This window comes from Choloepus didactylus, chromosome 3 (assembly GCF_015220235.1).
Source record: "Choloepus didactylus isolate mChoDid1 chromosome 3, mChoDid1.pri, whole genome shotgun sequence".
In the NCBI taxonomy this organism is placed as follows: Eukaryota; Metazoa; Chordata; class Mammalia; order Pilosa; family Megalonychidae; genus Choloepus; species Choloepus didactylus.
Window position 1 is genome coordinate 23,331,084 of NC_051309.1, and position 15,578 is coordinate 23,346,661.

Consider the following 15,578-nt stretch of genomic DNA (forward strand, 5'->3'; position numbering starts at 1 on the left):
ATGGTTATTATGTCTCCTGGTCCACATTTGTAGAAACAGGGTATGTTATGGAATGTGTATTGCTGGATTTTGGTATATGTGCTTTTTCAACTCTACTAGATGTTTCTGTATTGCTTTCCAACCAGCAGTGTTTAAGCATTCCAGCTGTGCAAGAATCTTTCCAATGCTTGATATTGCCCAACTTTTAAATTTGTGCCAAATGTATGGGTGTAGAATCGTATCTCACTGTGGTTTTCATTTGCATTTTCCAGATTTTCAAGGCTCTTTTTTTAAATGTTTACTTACCATTTGTGTTTCTCCTCCTGTGAAGGTTCACATCTTTTGCTCATTTTTTTATAGGGCTCTTAGCCTTTTAAATTGAAACAGCCAAATAAACTTATGGATTTGTCTGTTTCTTCTTGCAGCTCCATCAGTTTTTCCTTCATATGTTTTGAAGTTCAGTTATTTGATGCTTATCAGTCAGGGATCTCCAGATAAACAGAATCAATCATTCTAGTATATGTATATATAGATTTGATTTATTTTAAGGAACTGGCTCATGTCCTGGCAAGTGTGAAATTTGTAGGGCAGGCCACCAGGCTGGAATTCCTGTGAGAGTTTATGTTGCATTTTGAGTCCAGGATCCATAAGGGACACCAGCCAGCTGGAAATTCAGGGAAGTGGTGACATCATAACATTGAGGTAGAATTTCTTCTTTGGGAAACCTCAGTTTTGTTCTTAAGGACTTCCAACTGATTGGATGAGGCTCACCCATATTATCAAGGGTAATCTTCAAATCAACTGACTGTACATGCTAATCACACCTACAACATATCTTAACAGTAACATCTAGTCCGTGTTTGAACAAACAATTGAACACCATAACTGTGCCAAGTTAACACATAATATTAACCATCAGAGGTGGATAAACATTTAGGATTGTTATGACTTCTTGTTAAATTGACCCCTTTAAAATTATGAAACAATCTTTTTCTATACTTGGTAATATTCTTCATTTTGAAATCAACTTTGTCTGATATTAATAGAGTTACTCCAGCCTTAGTGATTAGTATTAGCAGGGTGTGTATTTTTCATTCTTTCACTTTTAACCCCTTTGTGTTTTCATATTTAAAGTGGGTTTCTTGTAGGTAGTGTACAATTGACTCATTTGTTTATATCCAAGCTGATAATCTCTGCCTTTTAATTGGTTTGTCTAGACTATTCACATTTAATGATATCATTTACATGGTTTGCTTAAATCTACCATCTTGCTATTTGTTTTTCATTGTCCTGTCAGTCCTTTATTCCTTTTCCCTCTTTGCAGTTTTTCAGATTATTTTTCATGATTCATTATATATTATTTTTTGGTTTATTAGCTGAAACTCTTTGTTTTGTTATTTTAGTGTTTGCTTAAGGATTTATAGTATACCTGTTTAACTTGTCACAGTCCAACTTCAGGTAGTATTATACCAATTCATATGTAATATAAGAACTTTACAACAGTGTACCTCCATGTCTCCTTGCCTAGTCTTTGTCCTAGTGCTTCATGTTTTTCACCTATATATGTAATAAATCTTACACTACATTGTTATTATTTTTCCTTAAACAATCAATTAACTTTTAAATAATAAAGATTTAACTAATAAGAAAAACTCTTTATGTTTACAAATGTAGTTAACATTTCTGGTGCTCTTCATTCCTTTGTATAGATCTTTATTTCCCTAATGGCTAATCATGTTGAGCATCTTTTCATGTACTTGTTACCTTTTAGTATATCTTCTTTGGGGAAATGTCTATTTAAGTCTTTTTCACATTTTTAAATTGAGTTGTTTGTCTTTTGGTTGTTCAGTTGTAGGAGTTCTTTATCTATTATGGACAGTAAAACTTTATCAGATATATGATTTCTAAGTATTTTCCCCCTTCTGTAGGCCATCTTTTAATTTTTATGATAATGTCCTTTGATGCATAAAATTTTGATTATCCCATTTATATATATTTTTGCTTTGGTTGCTTCTCCTTTTGGTGTCATGTATATAACAATCCATCACCTAATACAAGGACCTAAAGATATTGCCCTGCTTTCTTCCAAGTGTTTTATGGTTTTAGATTTTATATTAAGGTTGTTGATCCATTTTGAGTTACTTTTTGCATATGTTGTGAGGTAGGTGTCCAATTTCATTAATTTGCATGTGGATATACACCTTTCCCAGCACCATTTGTTGAAGAGACTACTTTTTCCCCATGTAGTGGACTTGGAAATTTTGTTTAGAATCAATTGCCACAGATATGTGAGTTTATTTCTGAACTTTCAATTCTATTCCTTTGGCCTATTTGTGGTCCTTTTGTCAATACCACATTGTTTTGATTACTGTAGTTCTGTAGTAAGCTTTGAAATCTGTAATGAGAGTCCTCCAAATTTGTTCTTTTTCAAGACAGTTTTGGCTGTTTGGGTCCCTTGCCCTTTCATATGAATTTGATGATTGGCTTTTCCATTTCTTCAGAAATTCTGGAATTTTGATGAGGATTACATTGAATCTGTAAATTGCTTTGGATAGTATTGCTGTATTTTTGTTTTTTAAATTCAATTTTATTGAGATATATTCACATACCATACAATCATCTAAAGTGTACAATCAATTGTTCACAGTGCCATTATATAGTTGTGCATTCATCACCACAATTTTTGAATATTTTCATTACTGCAAAAAAATAATGAAAATAAAAATTAAACTAAAAAAGAAGACCCCAAATATCTCATCCCTCCATCCCTCCTGATAATTCATTTAATTTGTGTCCCCATTTTACTATTCATCTGTCCATACACTGAATAAAGGGAGTATGAGCCACAAGGTTTTTATAATCACATGGTCACACAGTGTAAGCCATATAGTTACATAATCATCTTCAATAATCAAGGCTACTGGGTTGCAGTTCAACAGTTTCAGGTATTTCTGTCTAGCTATTCCAATACACTAAAAACTAAAAATGGATATCTATATAATGCGTAAGAGTAACCTCCAGAATGTCCTCTTGATTCCATTAGAAATTTCTCAGCCACTGAAACTTTATTTTGTTTCCTTTCTCTTCCCCCTTTTGATCAAGAAGTCTTTCTCAATCTCTTGATGTTGGTTCCAGATTTATCCCCAGGAGTCATGCCCCATGTTGCCAGGGAGATTTACACCCGTAGGAGTCATGTCCCATGTAAGACAGTGAGTTTACCTGCAGAGTTGGTTTAGAGAGAGATGCCAATTCTGAGCAATAAAAGAGGTTCTTTGGGGGTTACTCTTAGGCAGAATTATAAGTAGGCTTAGCCTCTCCTTTGCAGTTACAAGCTTCATAAGGGGAAGCCTCAAGATTGAGGGCTCAACCTTCTAAATTGGTACCAGTGCTTGTGAGAATATAGGTAATTCCCCAGGTGGTGAAGTTTAATATTTCCACATTTATCCTCAAGAGGGCTTTGCAAGTACATTTTTTATTCTCTGCCCAAATTACTCTGGGATGTTTCAGGGCCTCACACCAATCTGTACCAGCCACCCAGATTTCACTTCCTATTCAAAGTTCCATGTAATTATGGTGTTTGAATAAACTGCACATACAAGTTCAATTATATAATATACTAAAGAAAATATTGATTTTGCACCAAATAAACATCTCTTCCTTTGGTTTCACACAGGAGTTGAAGTTTTAAAACACTGTTCCTGTTATAATCACATAGTTATGCATTCACCACCACAATCTATATAAGGACATTTTCATTTCTTCTGCAAAGAAAGAGGAAGAGGAGAAAAAAGAAAAAAAGGCAAAAAATGATGACTAAAGAAAATAAAAGAAAAAGTAAAATAAAAATAAAATAAAATATAGTAAAAAGTTCATACACCACCACCAATGCCAAGAGCCCCATACCTCTCCTTTATATTCCCCTCTTATAGACATTTAGCTCTGTATGAGCCACAAGGTTTTTATAATCACATGGTCACACAGTGTAAGCCATATAGTTCCATTGTTACAATTAATGGAAGCATATTACAAGTTAGTGTTAACTACAGACTCTGGTTTGCATTGATTGTATTTTTCCTCAATACTATCCCATTTTCAACACTTTGAAAAGTTGACATTCATTTGTTCTCCCTCATTTAAGAACATTCTTACATTTGTATATTTAATCACAATCATTGACCACTCTAGGTTTCACTAAGTTATACAGTTCCAGTTTTTATCTTCTGTCTTTCCTTCTATCTTTCCTTCTGGTGCTGTACCTACCCTTAACCTTCCTCTTTCAACCATACTCACAGTTATCTTTGTTCAGTGTACTTACAATATCGTGCTGCCATCACACAGTATTGTGTTATCCATTTCTGGATCTATGCAATCAGTCCTCTTGAACATTCTTTACTCCTTCAGCATCAAATGCCCAATCTCTAGCCTCTTTCTATCTCCTGATATCTTCATTTCTACAATCTTCTCCAGACCTCTCTCTCCTGTCTTTTCCTATCTGTCTATAGCACTCCCTTTAGTATTTCTTATAGAGGAGGTCTCATGTTCATGAACTCTCTCAGTTCCTGTTTATTTGTAAATATTTTAAACTCTCCCTCATTTTTGAAGGACAGTTTTGTTGGATATAGGATTATTGGTTGGCAGTTTTTCTCTTTCAGTATCTTGAATATATCATACCACTGCCTTCTTGCCTCCATGGTTTCTAGGGAGAAATCCATGCTTCCCTTGAAAGTGATGGATTGCTTTGCTTTTGCTGCTTTCAGAATTCTCTCTTTGTCTTTAACATTTGAAAATCCGATTAGTAAGTGTCTTGAAGTAGGTCTACTTGATCAATTCTATTGGGAGTATGTTGTACTTCTTGAACTTGTAATTCTATGTCTTTCATAAGAGTTGGGGAATTTTCATTGATTATTTCCTCCATTATTCTTTCTGCTCCTTTCCCTTCTCTTCTCCTTCTGGGACATCTATAACGTATATTTGTGTGCTTCATGTTGTCATTCAAGAATAGGTGACTCAGGGATGCCATCTGCTGGTTAGTTAGAGAAAGTGCAGGCCACCGAGCTGTGGTTCTGATAAATTAGAGATCAAGTAAAGCAAATGCAAAAAAGCCAAAAACAACAGAAAATCTTAAAGCATATGATAAAACCAGATGATATGGATTACCCAAACCGAAACACCCAAATCAAAAGATCAGAAGACACACAGAACTTGTCGCAATTAATCAAAGAACTACAGACAGGCAATGAGAGCATGGCACAGGATATAAAGGACATGAAGAAGAGCATGGCACAGGATATAAAGGACATAAAGAAGACCCTAGAAGAACATAAAGAAGAAATTGCAAAAGTAAATAAAAAAATAGAAGATCTTATGGAAATAAAAGAAACTGTAGGCCAAATTAAAAAGACTGTGGATGCTCATAATACAAGATTAGAGGAAGCTGAACAACAACTCAGCCTCCTCGAGGACCACAGAACAGAAAATGAAAGAACAAAAGAAGGAATGGGGAAAAAAATTGAAAAAATTGAAATGGATCTCAGGGATATGATAGATAAAATAAAACATCCAAATTTAAGACTCACTGGTGTCCCAGAAGGGGAAGAGAAGGGTAAAGGTCTAGAAAGAGTATTCAAAGAAGTTGTTGGGGAAAACTTCCCAAACATTCTACATAATATAAATACACAAAGCATAAATGCCCAGCGAACTCCAAATAGAATAAATCCAAATAAACCCACTCCAAGACATATTCTGATCAGACTGTCAAATACTGAAGAGAAGGGGCAAGTTCTGAAAGCAGCAAGAGAAAAGCAATTCACCACATACAAAGGAAACAACATAAGACTAAGTAGTGACTACTCAGCGGCCACCATGGAGGGCAGAAGGCAGTGGCATGACATATTTAAAATTCTGAGAGAGAAAAATTTCCAGCCAAGAATACTTTATCCAGCAAAACTCTCCTTCAAATTTGAGGGACAGCTTAAATTTTTCACAGACAAACAAATGCTGAGAGATTTTGCCAATAAAAGACCTGCCCTACTTCAGATACTAAAGAGAGCCCTACTGACAGAGAAACAAAGAAAGGAGAGAGAGATACAGAGAATTTTAAGACGTATATAGAATATTACATCCTAGGTCACCGAGATACACATTCTTCTTTAGTGATCATGGATCTTTCTCCAGAATGGACCGTATGCTGGGACATAAAAACAAGCCTCAATAAATTAAAAAAAAAAAAATGAATTTGTTCAAAGCACATTCTCTGACCACAATGGAATACAAATAGAAGTCAATAACCATCAGAGACTTAGAGAATTCACAAACACCTGGAGGTTAAAAATTAGGGGGAGATGAAAACATTCCCAGATAATCAAAAGCTGAGGGACTTCATCACCAGTAGATCAGTCCTATAAGAAGTGCTAAAGGGAGTTGAGCAGCAGGCTGAAAGGAAGGGACACTAAACAATTGACTGAAACTACATGAAGAAATAAAGATTTCCACTAAAGATCACATGGTAAATATAAATACCAATACTACTGTGTTTTTGATTTGTAACTACACTATTTACTTCCTACAGGATCTAAAATATATAAATTGTAATTATAAATCAGTGGCTTTGGACTCAATGTAAAATATGTAATTTTTGACAAGAACTACATAAAAGTGGGGGAATGAGAGAGTATAGGAATATAGTTTATGTGTCCTTTTGAAGTTAAGTTGGTATCAAAGAAAAACAAGATTGTTATAGATTTAAGATGTTAATTTAAGTCCCGCGGTAAACGCAAAGAAAGTATCAGAGAATATGACCATAGAGATGAAAAGTAGAGTAGGGGTTCTGAGAAGTGGGGGAAGGGGCAATGGGGAGTTAAGAAATGAGTGTAGGGTTTCTGTTTGGGGTGAAGGGAAACTTCTAGAAATGGAAGGTGGGAAGGTGATAGCATTGCAACATTCTAAATGATTAATCCCACTGATGGAGTGCTAGGGAGGGGGTGGAATGGGAAGATTTAGGCTGTATATATGTTTCCACAATTGAAAAAAAAAGACAGTCTAAATAGATGACAATTAAATGCCAAGGATGATCCTGTATGGGATCTGAGGATGGAGGAGAGGAGGCTCAAAGGGACACAGATGGGACATAAGAAAAAAAAAAAGGGAATATAGAATGTAAACTTTGTATCAATGTTGAATTTCTTGAACTTCTTAGCTGTGGTTAATGAGATTGCATAAAAGAATGTTCTTGTCCATGGGAAAGGTATATGTGAATTATATTGTTTGTTCAAAGATATGTGCAGCTTGCTCTCATATGTTCAGAGGACAGAGCAATAGATGATGGATGATGGGAAGGGAGGGAGGGAGGGACAGAGGGAGGGACAGAAAGAAACGGTGGTGTGAAAAGATGTTAAAGGTGGTGGATCGGGGTATCGGGGGAGGGGAGTTGGGGTATGCTGGAGTTCTATGTATGGGGTTTGTACTGTTTTTGCAACTATTCCTGTAAGTTTGAATTTATTCCAAATAAAATTTATTAAAAAAAAAAAAGATCATGGCTTTTTCTGGGGGACATAATACATCCAAACTGGCACTATATGCATTAAGGCTTTCTCTGTAAATAGCACCTAAGAAACAAATGCCACAATGTTTTAGTAGTTATTATATCTGTTATTTAATTTTTAATGCTTTCTGATGACCACTATTATTCCTTCTTTTACTCTGAAGCTATTCAAATGTATATTCTCAGATTTCTGAACTCCTGGGATAACCCCGAGTTCTACTGAGTTCTAAATTAATTGGTCAGAGATACTTGTTTGTGTTTCCCCAACTTTTTGAAATTTTTTGCCACCCTACTTATGGACCAATTTGTGGTCAAATTTCATAAATGCTTTTCTGTCTGCTTGAAAAGAACGTATGTTCTTCATTTGTAGTCTTCACTATTATGCAATGTCACATATATCAATTAGATCAAAGTTGTTAACATCTGACATCTTTATTCCATCTCTTTTCATTTGGAGAGAGAGGTTTGTTAAAATCTGCCATTATGGATGTGGATTTGTCAACTTTGCTTTGTAATTGTGTCAAGTTTTGTTTCACATATTTTGAAGCCATATCCCTAGGTGCATACAAATTAGAAACAATTATATTGTTATGGCATGACCACTTATCACCAATAATGCTTTTTGTCTTGAAGTCTTCCCTTTGCTTTTTTTTGGGTGGGTGGGGGAGCAAGGGGGCAGTATATCATTGTCCATATTTTGACGTACAGTTTTTCTATATTTTATGTCATAAGTGTGTTGGTGAACAAATAGCATTGTTTTAAATTTTTTATCTAGTCTGACAATCTTTGTCCTTTATTTGAGGAGCTTAGTCCATCTACTATTTTATTATGTGATATATGATATATTTTTCTACTGTCTTATTTTGTGCTTTTTGTTTTGCTTACTATTTCTATGTTTACTTTTTCTGATTTTCTCATTCTCTTTTTGAATTAGTCTTTCTTCACCTCCCTTAGGCCACCTGACGTAATCGTTAAGAGCATGGCCTCTGGAATCCAATTGTCTGAGTTAGGATCTTGGGTTTAGTAACTACTAGTCTGCACAAGTTACCTAACCTCTTAGTTTCAGAGTATATTTATCTGAAAATGCAGATACTAATAGTTGATATTTTATGATATGAGGAGTTAATGTATACAAAATGCTTAGAATAGAGCCTAGCACACGTAATTGCTATAGATGTGTTGGAATCTTTTTAAAATGATAAATCTTGTATTTATTCTTTAAGTTTTTACCCTAGAAAATTTAATTTGAATACCCAATGCAAGAAACTAAAAGTTTTATTGATATCTTTGTCCCCCTTCTAAAAATATAAGAACCTGCTTTCTCACCTTTTGGGTTAAATACTGTTTTTCATCCAGCTAAGTTCTATCTGGTTATTCTTTTTAATCCTCACAAATTAGACATTTTATTATTATTTTATACATTAAGAATTTGTTCAGATTATCCACATATTTACCAGTGTCTTTCTTTACAATTCCTTCTTCCTAATGTTTATGTTTTTATCTTTTTTTGTTTACATCATTGTTTTGGTCAAAATATATCCTTCAGTAAGATCCAAAGAAATGGTTTCTGAAAGGAAAAATTTTTGAGAGGTTTTATGTCTGAAACTATGTTTATTTCACTCTCACACTTGAGAGTTTGAATGGTGAATTGTGGTTACAAATTACTGAGGAGTTATTTCCTCCCTCCACTCAAGTTTGAGTCAAGCTAATTTTTTTGTCGACTCTTGGCAAGGAGGGTTTATTCCTTGTTCATCCTTGTACACGGTGTGTAGTATTTGGCTTGTCAGCTTTGATTGTCTCCATTTAGGCTCCCCATTTTGGTGAGGCTTAGGCTTTGTCTCCTTTCCCCCTAGTCCTGCAAGACAATTAAAATAGGAGTTCAAATCATTTGGGCTTGACAGATAGCCTCTGGGCAAAAGCCTGCTTCAGTACTCACTTCCCTCTGAATTGCCTCTTGCTTTTTGTTTTTGACTTCTTAACACCTGCCAGATCAGTGATGCATTTAAAAAGATACATTTTATCCAGCAATTTTAGTTGCTTCCAACAGGAGGATGGCTTAGGTATGTGGTCATACCTGGAAATGGTAATCTTCATCATCAATAAGAAATAAACCCAACCTGCAGAAAGAGACAAAAAAGAGCTGGCTTGACTCATCATACTTTTAGAAGGTGACCATGGTTGCAACTAGAGAAAATTCCTAATGAACAAATGAGTTATTCATCTCATTCATTCGGCAAGATTTACATGAATGAACTAATGAGTCCTGGCCACTCTACATTGTTTTCAACATTTCAGTTATGATTGCTAATTTTCAAATCAAAGCCTAGTTTCTCACAGAAACAATGCTGTTTAGATAGGTTTTGTCTGGCTAGCATAAGTGGATGAGCTATTCTACATAAGTACATGTTCCTCTTAAAAATGGTCAAAACTTGTTTTTGCTACTTTAGTTGGGGTATATTCCAAAATGTATAAATTGTGTTTTGCACTTTCTTGCCTTCAGAAATAGGGTAGCAAGGGCAGTATTTAACACTTTCTTCATCACACAAAGTTATTATAAGTCATTATAAGTGCAGTGTAAGCCAGTGAAAGGACTTAAACTTTAAGACCAGACATGTCTGGATACAAGCTTGGGTCTGCTACTCAATTACAGTGAGATCTTAGGCTAGTTATCCATCAGTGAACTGGTGACGCCAGATTGGTAAATTTTCAGCAATTTCGTGAGATGATTCTTAAACAGTTTCACTATTAAAAATTATTTTATAGAAACTCAATTAAACAAATTATATTCATAACAAAGGTAATAAATACTGAAAACCCATTACATCCTAATTATTTTACTATTGTTTTTGCCTCTGAGAGTTAGATTTCTTGTATCTGTATAGTAGAAACGATGTGCTACTGCATGTTTCTTACCAATTCTGCCTTCAGTAATATCACATTTATTGGTTGAATTTGGACATGGTGGGAATATTTACACCACAAAAATTGGAAATCACTACACATCAAAGTTTGATTTATTATTTTGCTGATTATCTTGACTTAAGAACGTGATTAAGAAACAAATTAAACTTACTGGTAGAAAAACAGATTAATGATGGAAAACAGATTAATGCAGATTTAACTTAAAACCACTTCATGTCTGTAGATGTTACACTGTGAATAGCACAAAACATTGAGGAAACATTTTTCCAGTGTTTGAAAACTATTATTCAATTCTGCAAAGAAGTAATTAATATCATTGATGAACAACTAAAGTTCTGATGTCTTGTTTCACTTTCATCTTATATGTTAATATAAAGAAAAATATAAGCCAACATTCATGTCAGAACTACACACGCTTGTCAGTTGCAACCATAGGTTGAGTACTGATATAAGACTTCAGCAAAAATCAGCAAAAGAATTCTATGAGAATCAGTTGACTATACAGAATTTATAATAAAGAAATAATATTTCATGATTATTTGTAAGTGGTATACTATACACCCTACACATATCAGTAAAATTTATAATAAACAAATACACACACACATATATATACACACACATATATGTATGTAGACATATATATATATACAGTTTTTAAACATACAGCTACTTGTCAAATAGTGACCAGCACACCGATTCTCTTAGTGATTAAGGTTCCTCATTAAATCAAAGTTAAGAAAATTAAAGAAAAATTTATATCAAAATTATGAGCAGCATACTGAACAAAATTGTATTTTAATGTTTATACCTCTCCTTCCAAGACTGAATACTAAAATTCTTTTATGCCCTACCCTCCAAGCTCTCTATTGGGGATTAACTTTCGTACCTTAGAAAAACATGTTCTTAATCTTAAACCATTCCTGTGGGTGTGAACCCATCTGTAAATAGGAGATGTTATTAATAGTTAAGTTGGACCCAAAATGAATGAGGGTGTGCCTTAATCTGATACTGTTGAAGTCCTTATAAGGAAATTGGACATGGAAGGAAAGCAACTCACAGTCAATGGAACTCAGAAGGGAAAGGAGAATATGCTGCTGTGTGCATTGTCATGTGATGGAAAAGCCAAGGAGTCCCAAAGACTGCCAGCTAGCCAGAAGATACTGACCCAGAAGGAAGCAAGCCTTCCAGCCAATAAATTCCTTTTGTTAAGCCAACTCATTGTATGGCATTTGTTTCAGCAGTTAGGAAACTAAGACACCCCTAATATAGACATAACTTGAGAGCCACTGGTATGTATAAAGCTATTTACCTCTCTATTACATGGCTCCAGACTACAATTCTTTTTAATATTCATGCCTCCCTTGTATAGATATGTAGTATCTTAACTTCATACCAATTATCATTTTTGCTTTTGTCAGAGCTCCTCCTTCTAGAATCCTCTCTTGTCTCCCCATGGGCCCCTCCCATAACCCCTTATTGCCCATGCTGCCCTTTTGTTTGATTGGAAACTATAAATAATCCTCTTAAACTGTGCACAAAATACCAGTAAGTAGATATTAAATGAGGAGCTGAAAGACCTTCCTATAAATGCTTTAGTCTACTTTACTCTATGACCTCATTTCCTACATAAAAACTTTATGAAATATTTCAGGCATATAAAAAGGATTTTGAATAATGTAATAAACAACCACCATCTTCTTTCTACCCAGATAAAGAAATGAAATATAAGAGATGTAGTCAAACCCCCCTTATACTCCTCCCCAGTTCCGTTTCCCCCTCTTCCTAAATGTAACCACTTGATGACAGTTATCATTCCCATGAATGTTGTTATAATTTTACTTTATATGTGTATGTTCAGAAAATATATGGGTTGTCTTACAAAACATGATAAAAATACTGTACATATTCTTTTGAATCTTGATTTTTGGTTTAACATTAAAATTTTGCTTAACTGCTGAATAGTGTTTCCTCCATATGTATACACCTCAAATTAATTATCAGTTCTGTTGACAGAATGTAGGTTGTTTCCAGGATTTGTATATTACAGACAACTCTGTCGTCGATAATCTCGTATAATCTCTTTGTGAAAATGTGTGAGAGCTTCTTAAGAGTATGTACCCAGAAGTGGAATAAGGGAGTCATGAGAATAATTTTAAAATGTAACCCATTATACTGTATAATGGATTCTAAGTACTATTTAAAACAAAATTCCTATGTGAAAAGATATGCCAAATCTGATGTAATTTCTATTTTTTTCTCCTCTACCATAAACAGTCTCTCTTACCCCTGGGCTTTTGCCTATCCTAGCTCCTCTTTTGTCTGTTCTTCCCCATCCCTCACCATGTAGCAATTCATCTTGATGATCCAATTTTCCTTTAGGTTTCACCCTAGTGGTCACTTCACTAAGAGAACACCACTGATTCTAGTCCACATTTGGATAAATGCTCCTCTCTTGTCTTCTTGCAGAGATCTTTACTTCCACTGTTTTAGAATTGCCTATTAGCTAGGTTCCCCAAGATGGGAGGCACCCCGGTATCTCCAGTGCTTGGCACAGAGTTTGACATAATAGAGCATTTGCCCAATTAATGGAGGTGTGAATGAATGAATTTAGGATATGAATATCATATCATCAATGGTGGAATCTAGACCCCTCTGCCCCGGACAGGACCATTCTAGTCTCCGTTGTCAGATAGCAGGAGAAGAGGGTTTAAATACAGAGAGCAAGGGACAGGTTCCCAAGATACTGTCTCACACAGCAAGGACAAGGCTTGTTGTGAGTCATGACCAGAGGGAACATTCACAAGGAAGAGGTGTTTTCAACTTAGACATTCATAAGCTGGGGCCTGCCTCTATTTACCAGGTGGGAGAGCTACAGATAATGGACCATGAAAGCCTGCTATGCAGCAGCACTATGCAATAATTTTTCATTTGCTGCTAGTTAGTGTTAGGGATCAAGGACAGCTAAACACATAGCCCAATCATGCATGTTATTTTAAAGGCATATTTTAAAGTTATAAATATGGTACATTGAGTTAATGAGGTATGTTCTTTTGGCAGCAAATATTTACATTTCACATATGCCTCTTGATGTCAAGAGTGTAACTGTTTCATTTTCTTCTTTTTCTCAGGAGGCTGGAATGCAGATGGAAAAGGCCCGAGTGTCTGGGACACATTCACCCATCAGGGAGGAGAGAGAGTTTTCAAGAACCAGACTGGTGATGTAGCTTGTGGCAGCTACACTCTGTGGGAGGAAGATTTGAAATGTATCAAACAGCTTGGATTGACTCATTACCGCTTCTCTTTATCCTGGTCACGTCTGTTACCTGATGGGACGACAGGTTTCATCAACCAGAAAGGCAAGTGTTTCTTAAAAATAGAAGGTTGCAGCTTTAATTCAAGGTTATTGCCGCAGTCTGACATAATTAATCCAGTATGCTATTCTGCAGTGTAGCTTTGAGATTGCAAGTTTTTAGAGTGATAATGGGGTACATTTTTTGGAATGGGTTTGCATTAGCTTTCTCAAGAATGTTCTGGTTTCCCTTGACTGCCGAGATCTTCCAAGGGTGGGGGCTGGGGTAGTTGGGGGTTGGAGTAAGCATTTCATTTACTTAAGATGTTATCTGAGTGTTAACCTGAAGGTGAATCTCCAAAAGTCCTTGTGTTAAATTATTTTCAGTTGTGTAACATTATGATGCGTAATGAAAAGCCCTGCAGAACTTGAGATGATTCTGAGTATTTCAGTCGGAGCTGAATTAGTGGAGCTAATCATCTAGTCAGGTTAGCACCAAGGCCCCTGGAGTCCATTTACTTTGGATAACTGCCAGCTACATCACTTTCAATCTGTATAAGCCTCTCTTGGGCATCACTCAGTGCCTCAGTTTCCCCATGAGTAGAAAGTGATACTATAATAATAAACTCTATCTCGGAGAGTTGTGAGATTAAGTGAAATAATCTTTTCAAAAATTAACACAATGGATGACATAACAAATGTTCAAAAATTGTTAGCTATTATTCTTACGCCTTGTAGTTAAAAAAATCACTGCCATATTGAATGCCTGTTATTTATGAGCCATTTTACACACATTTTCTCTAATCCTCACAATCAGGGAAGAAGGTATAATTATCAGATTTTACAGAAGTGCATGTCCAAATCCACATATTTGGTAAATGGTGGGTCTGGAGTTTAAACCTGAGGTCTGGCTAGATCCTCCACAAAACCAAGGTTGGCAAACTATGACCCAAATGCCAAATCTAGCCTGAAGCCTGCTTTTTGTAAATAAAGTTGCATTGGATCATAGCCATGCTCATTCATTTACAGATTGTCTATGGCTGCTTTCTGCTACAATGAATGGCAGAACTGAGTAGTTCTAACAGAGCCTGTATGAGCCTGCAAAGCCTAAAGTATTTACTATCTGGCCCTTTACAAGAAAAGTTTGCTGAACCATGCACTTAAACTCTAATGTCTTCCTAATAAAGAACACTTATTGTTACTTTGTCTGGAAAGGATTTCATACTATTCATAGGGCCAGGATTAGGTTGAGACAAGTGAGGTATGTAAGGCACAAAATTTAAACAGGCACCTACTCTTACAGTCTCACAGGTGTTTACTGGGCACTCGTGAGAACTTGAGACGAGTGCACCTGCTTGCTTCATCCGATTCCTCACCCTAAGAGCCTTCATTGAAACAAAGGGGTTCTTTTTGAGGAAGTTATTTGATTTCCATATTAGCAAGAACAATGCATGATAACAATTCCTACATCTTCAGCACTTACAGTGCTCATCTTATGTAAGATGGGATATTCTCTGGCATTGTTAGATGCAACCACAATTTATAGACTCACATGTAACCTTAGAGTAGCCTTCCCAGAATAGGGACACCACAAGATTAGCAAGTTAATTACTGGATTCTAAAGATATTAGCCCATAACTAATTGCTGTTGGTTGAATGTTTGCTCTCTTGACATCATTGACCAGATTTATCTTTTGACTTTGAATAGGAGATAATTTGTTGTTCAGTTCAAAAGTGAACTCTGAATTTTATACCTCCTTAATTCAACATATATACCTTCTCTTTTCTCTGGTACCACCTTACCCCAGGTTTTAAAAAACTAAGAGTAATCTTGAATCCTCTCTT

The 15,578-nt window shown here is 35.4% G+C and overlaps 1 protein-coding gene across 1 annotated transcript in view; it reads left to right on the forward strand.

Annotated features, from left to right (window-relative positions):
• Positions 1–15,578, forward strand: part of LOC119529270 (cytosolic beta-glucosidase) — a 127,936-nt gene that overhangs the window by 30,889 nt on the left and 81,469 nt on the right. The window contains exon 2 of the mRNA XM_037829506.1: positions 13,573–13,800. Coding sequence (XP_037685434.1) covers positions 13,573–13,800 — 228 coding nt within the window. The remainder of the gene's footprint in view (positions 1–13,572; positions 13,801–15,578) is intronic.